Here is a 13103-nt window from a genome sequence, read left to right on the forward strand (position 1 = left end):
TATTTGATTTTTATAAGCTAATAATTACATTTCTAATCAACCTAAAATGAACTATATTCAATTTATAAAGGGGTAGCTCATACAAAAACAACAAAAAATACAGAAGAGTCTTGGTCTTGTTTCTTATCCAAACATTTAAAAAATTCTGAAATAGAAGCATTTTATAGACAAGTAAAAATATAGTTTTGTTTTCAGAAATAATAAAAAAATAAGTGGAGCTTTCCTTAAAATAATATGTCAATGGGTTAAGTAAAATAATTTTAAAAATGGTTTAAACCAACTACTTTGCTTTAAAAAATATTTAGCAAGAAAATATTTTTTTTTCCTTTTACAATATAGACTTTATTACATCCATACACATGTCATTTTGTGCCAAAAAGTTCCTCATACACTCACGGACATGAATAAGTCAGATGTAATGGATTCTGTCAGTCCACACAGTTCTCCATCAGCCTGAGATGAATGACACTTGTCAAAAAAGAAAACTTATACCCTTTTCTATGCTTATTAGATAGCAACTCGTCCTTGACCCTTGTCTGACTAATGGAACCATTCGTCCCCTTTATCATCAGCAGGCATTATCATTATCCGCATCACTATATGTCATTGAGGAGGGTGTATGTTGGTGTGTGTTCGGGGAAGGGGGTCGATACAGTCCGTCCTGTCTCATATTTAATCACAGGCACAGTATGAGACTGACAGCCACAGCCCGCGGCCATGCATGAGAGGACAACCCCATCAAAACACCTCCATCAATGACACACTCACAGACAGACAGTTGCAGAAAGCGCACAACCACTTTATATGCTTTCCTCTTGGGCACAAAAAAAATGTGCAGGGAGTTAATATGGTTCTCCATTTTCTGAAAGTACACTGTAAATGCCTTTTTTTTCCTGCCTTAAATTTTTTTGCTGAATCAAATGAACTTTTCTAGTCATCTCAACTGAAAAAAAATCCAGTTTTTTTCCTGGGAATAATATTTCTAAAGGAGTTGAACTTGGAATTGAACCAGATTTTGGCAAACAAAAACCCAAACAATACAAACACAAAAATAAAACAAAACAATAAAAATCTGAAAAATGAGTAACGTGTAATAACAATGAAACGACAAGGAGAAAGTATTGAACTACTGAAATGTATTTAATTATTTATATAAAAGGCTCTTTTTGGTGATGGCAGCTTAAAGATGCCTCTCATATGCAGAGAATCCAACATGGAAACCATTTTTGTTTGTTATTGGCATTGATTGATTTGAAATTTAAATGGCACTTACATGCCTGTGTTTTTATTTCTGCAATAAATATGGCGTTTCGTGATTAATCATGATTATTAATAAAAAAGCGTGATTAATTAGTTAATTTTTTTTAATTATTTGACAGACCTAATATATATATATGTTATAATATAATAATGTTATAATATATATATATGTTATAACAGACACACTGTGACACAGACAGACACATACATATATACATATATACATACATACATACATACATACATATATATATATGATAGACGTGGCTAGACAGACAGACAGACACATTGTGAGACAGACATTTAAATTTAGTATGATAGACATTGCTAGACAGACAATTCAAGATACAATGCGAGACAGACAAATATGACCAACACACTACACAACAGACTAACAGAATCTAATGCCAGACTCTTCCCATCCAATCATAATAGATCTCACAGCAGGGGTGGCCAGTGCAGGCTGATATTATCATCATTATCTGTATGACAGTAGAGACAGCAGTGGGACAGTCAGATTTGGAGGTGTTGTGGCGGGACGTGTAAATGCAGGGCTATGAATAATGGCCCGTTATGAGGAGCAGGTGGCAGAGGGCCGGACTCCAGCATTAACCCGACAGATGGACACACAGCGCTCCCTTACTGCTACATATGGCCAGCAGGAGGACAAGCAGCTAATGGAGAAAACACACACACACACACACACACACACACACATAGAGATATATAAACACATACAGAGACAGAAAAAGAAAGGATCAACACGCTTTCCGAGGGTGCTCATGAATATTCATGTGCTGAGGGTATAGAGGTGAGGGGGTTTTGGGGGAGGGCCATGCCACCTGTGACAGCGCATGGAAATGGAGGAAGTGATGGAGCATGACTGTGTGAGACAGAAGAAATGGATGAAAGAAAAAACATGACAATCAAGGTGGGAGAACACGCAACTAAGCGCTTGGGCATTTAATGAACTGGACACGTTTTCGCTTTCGATTTCCATTTTTCTTTTGTTGTAAATGTCCTAGTCATAAGAAAATTTAAACAGCCCTCTTTTGTTTGAGGCACGAGCGAAATGTAAAAGAAGAAAAAAGTGTTTGTGAATGTTCAAAAGCGCAGAATCACTAAAAATATTTTTGTTTTAATAAAAAATAAATAAATAAACAGGGAATGGGGGAAAAATAAACAGGGGGGCTAATAATTCAGGGGGGCTCATAATTCTGGCTTCAACTGTGTGTGTGTGTGTGTGTGTGTATATTTATATACACACACACACACACACACACACACACACACACACACACACACACACACACACGCACACACACACACACACACACACGCACACACACACACACACACACACACGCACACACACACACACACACACACGCACATACACACACACACACACACACACATACACACACACACACACACACACACACACAGTTGAAGCCAGAATTATGAGCGCCCCCTGAATTATTAGTCCCCCTGTTTATTTTTTCCCCCAATTTCTGTTTAACGGAGAGAATAAAATTTTCAACACATTTCTAAACATAGTTTTAATAACTCATTTCTAATAACTGATTTATTTTATCTTTGCCATGATGACAGTAAATAATGTTTTACTAGATATTTTTCAAGACACTTCTATACAGCTTAAAGTGACATTTAAAGGTTTAACTAGGTTAATTAGGTTAACTAGGCAGGTTAGGGTAATTAGGCAAGTTATTGTATAATGATGGTTTGTTTTGTAGACTATCGAGAAAATATATAGCTTAAAGGGGCTAATAATTTTGACCTTAAATCGATTTGTTTTTATTTAAAACTGCTTTTATTAATATTGCTATTATTTTGTTTTATTATAAAACAAATAAGACTTTCTCCAGAAGAAAAAATATTATCAGACATACTGTGAAAATTTCCTTGCTCTGATAAACGTCATTTGGGAAACATTTTAAAAAGAAAAAAAATAAATAAATCAAAGGGGGGCTAATAATTCTGACTTGAACTGTACATAAATACACATTCACACATTCATTATTACTTTATATTATTACATTTCTCCATAACTAATTTACATCTAAATGTATTTTAAAATGTAATCAATTCCTGGGATTTAAAGCTGAATTTTCAGCCTCATTAGGCATCATGTGACCCTTGACAAATCATTATAATATATAAAATAATAATATCTATCTATCTATCTATCTATCTATCTATCTATCTATCTATCTATCTATCTATCTATCTATCTATCTATCTATCTGTCTGTCTGTCTGTCTGTCTGTCTGTCTGTCTGTCTGTCTGTCTGTCTGTCTGTCTGTCTGTCTGTCTGTCTGTCTGTCTGTCTGTCTGTCTGTCAGACAGACGTTAAACTAAATAAAAATCTACATTAACAATGCTGTAAAAGGTCCCTCATGAAACTAAAAATATGTGGCTGAACAACACTTCTGTGCATATAACTCCTTCATAACAACACAATCTACATCAGTTTTGCGTGACTAAAATAGTTTTAAAACAGAACATTACCTGTCTAAAAGAAATACTTCAGCCATAGTGTGATCCTTTCTCCAGCGTGTAAAAGTAACTCTAATATTGATTAAAAATTTTAAAGATTTAATTCAGCATTTGTTTTTACCGCTCTCTCTCTCTCTCTCATGTGTAGGTGAACACGGCTTGCGTGCGCGCGCAAAAGGCAGATCTGCGTGAATGGGTGCACAGATGTACAAATCCACATTTGTTGACAGACAATTTGGGCTACTTATCGGAATTATGGGAGATGTCGGCCTGACAATTTTTAATTAGATGAACATTTTTTAGTCTTATGGCTTACCCAGAATATAAAAATACATATAAATACATTTAGATCATTTACTTTAATCATTACTATTGGAATGTGAAGAGACTTTCAACCAGCACAACAAAAAAAAGAAGATAATCAACTACTGCGCCTTTAAAAAATCTGACTGGTTAAATGAATGCAGATCCAGGAATACATATTATTTAACAAAAAAAAAAAAAGTTGAGCAACTTTCAGTATTTCTCATTTAAGAATGCTTAGAAAACAATTCCCCCCTTTCTTCTGGTATAATCTCAGCCTTTACTTTGTCCAATACAGCTTAGGACAACAAATGGATAAGATTAAGAAGCTAAATCTGACAAAACAGCAGCTCATGACACATAAACCAGATTTACTCAGTCTGCGCACATCTCCAAGCCCTCCTGTCCAGTCTCTCTCCACCTTCTAAAAGCGGACAAGAGCTTTGCAATCATCTGAGGTCCTGTCCACACTAATACTTTTTCGTTTAAAAACACATATTTTGCTCTTTGTTTTAGCCCTTCGTCCACACTGAGATGGCATTTTTAGAAAACAAAAATATATCTTTTTGAAAACACTGTCCTAAGTGGATTAATCAGAAAAAGCAATTTTTGCGCTGCGGACTATGAAAACAGAGTCTTTAGAAAATTATGACACATTTAGTCATGTGACCGCAGTCATATGACATTGAAAGCAGATGTTTTGGATGCTGCCTGTTTGGAGAGCTTTATTAAAGATTAAAGTCAGTTTGTAAATGCCTTCAAAAGACATCGAATGCTTACTTTGAGCTTTTATTCAGTGGTGGAAGCAGATGATAGTTGCGACATTCAATGTTTCATAGAGACAGAAAGTAAATAACCCCAGGCTGATACGACGCAAGTAAAATCATTTTCCGTATGTCCACATCCACAGTACATGAACGAAAGTGTTTTTTTCAGTCGTTTTAATGTGGATAAGCATTTTTTTGGGAAGGAATTGAAAAGAGTGTGGAAGTCGAGTGTTTAAAATTTATCTGGATTAGTGTAGTAGATGTAGCCTGAGTCCAGCAGGAGTCATTCACAATCACACAGACTGAGAGTAGAATGTGTAAATTATACAGCGAGTTTGTTTCCAACCGATTACACACCAGGGGCTGAGTGTTTGTTTGTGTCCATGACCTGTCAGCACTTGTAGGGAAGCGTATCATGGGATGGGTTAGGGACAAAAGAACTTTCTGCCAATTTATGCATTCTAAAAGATTGATTTCCTCCCTCTAAATCTGTTTTATGTATCAGTTTCTGGTGTGAAATTCTGGGTTCCACACAATTCCTTCAAGTTGTCCCAACATAAATCGAAATCAATTAAGTTAACTTAACCGTTTTTACAAATTTAAGTGGATTGAACATAAAACTATTAAGTTTCCCCCCAAAAAATCTTAAGCATTGTGTTGATTCAACTCATTTTAAATAAGTAGTTTGAACAAGCAGCAGAAGTCATTTTTTTGAGTGTAAATGTAAGATGCTAAGCTGAAGTTGCATAGTAACTTATTTAAATAGAGACTGTGGCAGTCTGTAAAAAGGCCATAAACAGTCCTGTTAAGCTGTAAAACAGGGTTATTAAGATCTCTCTTACCTTTGAAAGACCTCCAACCTCCAGGTAGAAGCAGATAATAAAGACGTTCCAGGCAACCCACAGCGCCGTCCACACTGTATACTGTCAAAAACACAGATACAAGATACATCACTTTCAAATAGCATACGCTTTCAGAAATGACTGCTGAATTATGACACAATGTTAGTGTTTTGCTCAACAAATTTATTGCATTCAGTATTTAGTCAGATTTTATATAAATACATTTATGTTGTATTTTTTGTTTGAGGAAAAAAAAATGTCAAAATATAACAACAAAAAAGGTTTCCTGTAGTTATTTTGCATGTATTAATGCAGTCGAATTGCATTATATGGAGCTGGGGTCACAAACCCTGTTACACACCTGGACCAAGGGTCTATTACCTTTTCACATTTCCAGGTTTCTCAGTAGCGGAAGGCATCATAGTTGGGTAAACTTAGAGTGCAGTGAACGGGAGAGTACAAGTAATGTTTTTACAAACTTACTTGCTGAAATAATAAAAGAAAAACTCCATGATGGTGTTATCAAGACTTTCAGAAAAAAGGAAAACTAGTGTGAGACTGATAATGGCAGCCAGAAGAGAGAATAACGTCAATTTCAGCCCCATAGATGCTGCATTAGAAAGACTCTGCATAAATGGTCATTTGTTTTTTGTAATTTGATGCAAATATGATATAATACATACATAAATGCATTTAAATGTTGATTCGTTTATTTATTTTTTTATCTAAATTAAAAACTTTCAAGGATTTAAGATTATGATGACTGTTAAACGCTTCATAACAGTAAAACAGTAAAAAAAAAAAAAAAAAATCAGAAATGGATCCATTAGAACCTGAAGCAGCACCTGATAATTACAGACTGGTGTGTTTGGTCAGGGTTGCAACTGAAATCTGCAGGAAGGTAGCTCTCCAGTAAAAACAGGGTTGGTGACCCCTGATATGGAGTTTGATCATTGCTTTGACAGCTTTTGCTGTTGAAAAGTTTAGCGAGGTGACTTTTTTTTTGTTGACATTTCTGTCATTAAGACGACGATCAGTGGTGGAAAGAGTATTGAAAAATCATACTCAAGTAAAAGTACCATTAGTTGCCCAAAAATGTAGCACAAGTAGAGTAAACGTATCTGTTGTAAACACTACTCAAAGTATGAGTAAAAAGTAGACCTTTCAAAAGTACTCAAGAGTAGTGAGTATTCTGCTGGGAAAGGTTAATGTGTTGACATGTATTTTGTACATGTGTGTGTAAACGTAACATTCTGTAGACCATTTAGTAATTGTTTAAGGTCATTTCGGTCATCATACAGTAAACATCCGCCATCTTCTCATCGGTGACATGCATCTAAACAGTCTCTGGGTCATTGCACGTAAAGTATCTTCTTGGACACTTTTAACGCTTTCAAAGAGTTTGCTGCATGTCTTAAGGAAGTTCAGTATGATCTGTTTTACTTTCTATGTGAGATTAGATTGGACAGGAATCACAGGACTGATTTTTCGAATCCCCATAGACAAGAAAAAATAATGTAGGACAGCAGTGGAGTAATAGTACCGACACAGTACTAAAAATGTACTCAAGGGAAAGTAAAAGTACACATTTTTAAAACTAGTTTGAGTATTTGCAATTAGTTACTTTACACCACTGGTAACACTTATGGCAAAACATTATGACATACCATCATATAGGGACAGTTCATAAAAAAAAATTTATGAATTAATACAATTTCGCTCAATATTGACTATATCATCATACAGTCACAAACCTGCAAAATAAAAGTTGGCAATGTGAGAAACTGTAAGATTCATGTTATTTTTTATTTTCCCGCATTTATTTATGCTTTTGAATTGCATCATGGGATTCAGAGGAGCTTTCTTCCAACATTTTCCAACCCTGAAAAGTTTTAAAAAGGGATTTATTTCTTTATATATTATTTCAAAGTGCTAACATGTCAATTAAAGTCACTTTGTTAAACTGTAGAGTTAAATTTTCACAATCAAATGTCTACAGAGCAGAGATCAAGCTCCCATAATGCAAATCACAACCGTAAATAAACAGAAAACACTTGCGAATAACAAAATATTGAAACTATAAACAGATATTTTAATCTTTTTTACAGTGTTTAACTAATTTCAGTGTTCGGCACAGTAGACCAAAAAGGTAAACATTTACATATTTAAAGACATTTCTACTAGGATTATTTTCACTCAAAAGACCAAGTAATTCCACCTAATACCATCATCATACCCCTATACCACAACCTCTGAGCACATGTTGTGCTGCGAAGTGCCAAGCACCCATCCAGAACAAGTCAAAACTCAAGCTGTTCCAGAACCAGCATCAGAGCACTTGAAAACGAGATAAACAGAGGTCTAGTACATCCTTCAGAAAAAAACACCCTCTATTCTCCAGATCTGTATCTTCCATTGCTCTGACATCTTTTATGTTGGAACATCATGATTTGAACACCAAGCCTTGTTGTTTTCCCACTCGTTTGTATTTTTGTTTACCACCCTCAAACGCAATCAATTAGGATTTTACAAGCTTATCAATCCCATTTAAATGTTAATCTGAATTAACGCTCCACCCTGAGCCTCCTGGCTATCAGAAAAAGACTCATTTCTGTTACTATCATGAAGCAGACTGTGTTCACAGGGAGTTAAAAGAGAATACAGAAGTTTGTGCGTCATAGGAGTGAAAATGGATATCAGGTTTGCCGTCGGTCCCTTTTCTGAAGAGCAGCTTGAGATGACTTTATAGAGCAATTTTCTCCAAACTGCAAAAGAGCTCTTTCTCCAGACGTGCTCCGCTGGGATTTCCTCTGCCGATATACAAAGATCAGAGGAGCACTTTGTCTGAGGATTTCTTCTATTTTGGAGAGTTTAACTGTGCTTCTCACAAAGTTTTAAATGGAGCAGAGTTGCAAAAGTTCACACGAAAACAACCTCCTTCCAAAGAATTACATTGGTGATACAATAACAAAGGATTCACCCGCCTAGAGAGAGAAGTCAACATTAATGGGGCGTTATTTGATCTTATTTTTGCACTTTTTAAATTCCCTTAGTGCTTAATGTTGCTGTTTGAACATCTAAAGATCTGCAAAGTTTACAAAGCAGTCCAGTGGGAGTTATTGTCTGCAAACTAAACCCTGTTTCTGAACTCGCTTGGATGCTTTGAATGTAGTACTGAGTTTTCTTTTGAGAATCTAGACAACATTATGTCCTGAATATAAATAATTCGTGATAAAAGGGAGGAGCTTGGTTGAGCTGTAGTTAGTAGTGTGTACAAAAGAGTCTGTTTGACGGATTTAATATTACAATACACATGATTTTTGTCCCATCGTTTTACATTCACACACACAACCTACATTGTGTGAAATGTTAACATGACCTATTACGCATTTGAGAATTGATGTAAAAGAACTTGTTAAAGAAAAAAATGAACATTTACTCAATATTTGCTCATCATTAGTGGTTCTAAACTTTTTTTTTTTTTCTAAAAGATTTTTTTTATTTGTTGTTGGAAACAAAAGAAAAACAAATACTATGGATGGCAATGGCTACATGTTTCTAGCTTACTTCAAATGATCTTCCTATGTGTTCAACTAAAGAAAGAAACTCAAATAGGTTTGAAAAAAGTGAAGCGTGAGTATATTTCTTTTAGTTTTGCGTGAACTATCCTTTTAAAGGCGCTGTATATACAATTTTTGACTCTTCTTAAGCATAAAATCACCATAATTTGTTTGCAGATATTTAAGAAACATGCCAAGTGATCATAATAGTGTATATTAAAAACAATGCTGAAGTCAGATATTCTGTTTTGAAAATGCGCATTACGTGTCAGAACGGCTGTCTTTGTTTTGGTTCTTTAAACCTGCCCTATGCCAGTTTAGCCAATTATATTGCTGCACCCCGTGTCGCCTTTGTGGAAAGCAGCACATTTCATTTACTCAGTCAGGAAGGCTCTCATAGTATGCATTCGTGACCAAAATGTGACCTCCAGCGGACAGTAGCAGACTCACATTATTACCATTTAACACTGAATAAAATACATGAGGGGTACCTGAGGTGATCATTGTCAGTTTGTCTTGCTGTTCGGCTGCAAGAAATAGAAGCCGTTTCTAAAATATATATTTCAGGAGTTGGTCCGGACAAAAACTCTTATTAATATGGAAAATATTCCTTCTATCGCATGCCGCTGCTTTTATTTAGAACACGACTCAAATCAGCCTTTAGGCTCAACAGTCAGGCAAACTGCTGTTGGTGTCATCAATCTGGCAACCTGTCCTTGCGTTTGTTTTGAACCAGAAGTGCAATATCTAGTTCAACCACTGGGTGTCAAACTTACATACTGCAGCTTTAAACGTAATACTCAGTGTTATCAGTCCATATTTCTATGTGTGCATTTTCAAAAACAGTATATGAGGAGTTAAAAATGACAAACTAACAATTTTAGCATATTTTCCAGAAAGCAATCACCACCATCTTAGAATACCATACCTTGGAAGTGCAATTTTATAATTTCATTCAGAAATAATGTAAAATAGATGGTAGCCCTATATAATGGATTATACAAAAATTATAATGCTTTGTTTCGTTATTTCATCTTCAGGGGTATTTACAGCTACTGTATATTTCGATTTGTTTGCATCCCATCCCTTTGTGCCCCCTGGTATCATAGGCCCCATTTACACTGTCAGGTCTTGATGCCCAATTCCGATTTGTTGCCTATATCTGATTTTTTTGCCTGTCCATTTACACGTTCTTTTAATTGTGACCCATATCCGTTTAATGTGTTTACACTTGACATACAATTTACGATGTCGTGCATGCGTAAAGGCGGGTAATATGAGCATATAAATCGAAAAAATCAATATGAGCAAAAATCGAAATTGGGTCACATTTAACTGGCAGTGTAAACGGGGCCATAGTCGCAAACTGCTGTTGCACCCAAAAACATTTTCTTAATCACCTAATGCCGGCGCGGTGCCACATGCGGAGGTAATGGTCAAATTGAACCATCACCCACTGTTTTTAGCTAAACTCAGTCTCAAACAAATGCTTTAAATTTAACAAAAATAAAGACAAATACAAGTCTAAAACAGAAATTATAGTAAAGTACATGATTTAAAGATCATGATTTAAAGTAAAACTAGTGGCATGCAGGAATTGTGCTAGGCAAAAATGGAACCTTTCTGCAAGTCCTGCCTGCTTGATAGTGCGCACGTCAGTTTCTGGAAGTTAAAACTCAAATCAAAGTCTGTAATGTGATTTTCCTCATAGCTAGTCGGTCGCTTCATGGCTTATAATGACTTTTTTAGGATCCCTATGGGAAAAAATGAAAGGAAAATTACCCCCGGACTCAACATTCCTATAAAAAGTGGACGGGCAGAAATATACTTTGAAATACAAGACACAGTACGTGATTTAAAAATCAACTAATATTCTGAAAAATACAGCAGTAAGTGCTTTAACAACAATATGAACTTCACATTCCTCGAAAACCCTCAGGTTCAGTCTCCTCAGAGGAATGTTACTGCAATATTAACTAAATTTTAAATGCAATATTATATCCTGGATACTGTATCCAGTACGACTCAAGAATAAATAAACAAGTTAGCAAGAGCGAGGCTTTCCTCAGAACATAATGCCAGTTCACTCTTATATGGTGACTGGTGTAATTTTAACCTGTTGTAAAGGAAAATGAGCCTCTATAACATGACAAAAAAAAAAACAAAAAAAAAAACACAAGCCTGAGCAATACTCCACATCATTCCCATGAGTCTCAAAACCACCAGGCTTGTCTGCCGCTCGTCTGTCTTCAACACTTTTCTCAGGGCTTTGTTCTATTCTTGGCTCCTCAACTTTCTGACACTTTGGTTCACTTGATAGTTCCAGTCGCCGTGCAAATGTTTTGTGTTTGGAATTATCACATTTGAGCGCAATTAGATGTGTAAATAATATGCAGTAGTAATTCAGTGTTAATTAGCTTTTTTTTGCTGTGTACTTCAATTAAAAGGCTTCAGTCTCTTATGCAAATTAGAAGCAAGTCAAATTGTTTAAGACATGTCTTCAACAATTAATTTTATGGGTTGCAATGTTATGTTTTAGGCTATTCTTGTTACTAAAATAGTACACTATGAATGTATAAACATTAAGATCTTGAGTTTGATTCAGAGATGATGCAAGAAGAGATCTAACATGTGCCTAAAAATCAAAGCAATTTATGTTTTATCCCATTTTTCCCCAAAATTATTAGTTTAAACAACACTCATCCATCATATACAGTCATTAACATAATTAGAGAACAGTTTCCTAAATTTACAGGTCACTACTTAATCCTGCTTGAAGTGATCCAAACAGCCGTTTTAAGCATATCTCATAACAATAATAATGCATTTTATTTATACTGCACTTTCCTTACACCCAAAACGCTACATAAGACGTAATACATAAAAAAAAAGAAATGGAAACATCATACAATTGCACAAATAATTGAGTTATACTAAATCTGAAGCACAATATAAGAGAATGAGAGATTTGGAAATGAACACTGATCAAATTGGTGTTAATCTGCACTTGCTGGTAATTTTATTCATTATCTGACTATAATGGCAACTATAATTACAGTTCTCTCTGGCTTTTTGTGCTGTGAGCAGAAGGTTGTCCAGATGAAGGTCAATAAAAAAGCCATAAAAAAAAAAGAGAAGTTAGTTGTTTCAAACCAAATACTGCACCTTTAAAATGTCCCTAACTCACTCAAGTACCGGACATCTATGAAATGAGCACACGAAAGGACAATGTAATGTGTGGAGAATCTCTGTAGTTAATCAATTCAACAATGCAGCTTAAATTGTCCACTGGGTGAAGAAAATTGTGGTCCAAATCTGATTATCATTCTTGTTTTTTTTGCCCATGACTTATATCTTTTTTTCTCATGAACAAACAAACAACATGGAATCTGACTTTAATTTCGAACTTTGCCACATTCATGTGGTATTAGAACATTACGATGACCTGCCAAATAGCTTTAAGGTTTCAGAAACGTAAATTCACATTAGTACTAGAAAAACAAACCATTAATAGTTTGTAAAATGCACACTGATGTGGAAATAGCAAAAATAATCATTAAAAAAAATCTCTTATTACACATCTTATTACACTCAAAAAATGAATTTTACTGCATGTTCAAACTGTATATTTAAATTAAGTTGAAACACAATTTGTAGGGTTTTTTTTGGGACAACTTAATTTTTTATGCTCAGTCCACTTAAATTTCTAAAAACTATTTTGTTAACTTAATCGAATTGTGTCCTTAATCGATATCATAAAACAATAAAGTTGTCCCAACAAAATCTCAAGAACTGTGTTGTTTCAGCTCATTTTAAATACGTAATTTGAATAAGCAAAAATATTGTGACTA

The 13103-nt window shown here is 35.0% G+C and overlaps 1 protein-coding gene across 1 annotated transcript in view; it reads right to left on the reverse strand.

Annotated features, from left to right (window-relative positions):
* nkain4 (sodium/potassium transporting ATPase interacting 4) overlaps window positions 1-13103 on the reverse strand; it is a 130376-nt gene that overhangs the window by 62757 nt on the left and 54516 nt on the right. The window contains exon 3 of the mRNA XM_056448772.1: window positions 5693-5773. Within this exon, the coding sequence (XP_056304747.1) occupies window positions 5693-5773 (81 nt within the window). The remainder of the gene's footprint in view (window positions 1-5692; window positions 5774-13103) is intronic.

The sequence above is a fragment of the Danio aesculapii genome, chromosome 23 (genome assembly GCF_903798145.1).
Source record: "Danio aesculapii chromosome 23, fDanAes4.1, whole genome shotgun sequence".
NCBI classification, from domain to species: Eukaryota; Metazoa; Chordata; class Actinopteri; order Cypriniformes; family Danionidae; genus Danio; species Danio aesculapii.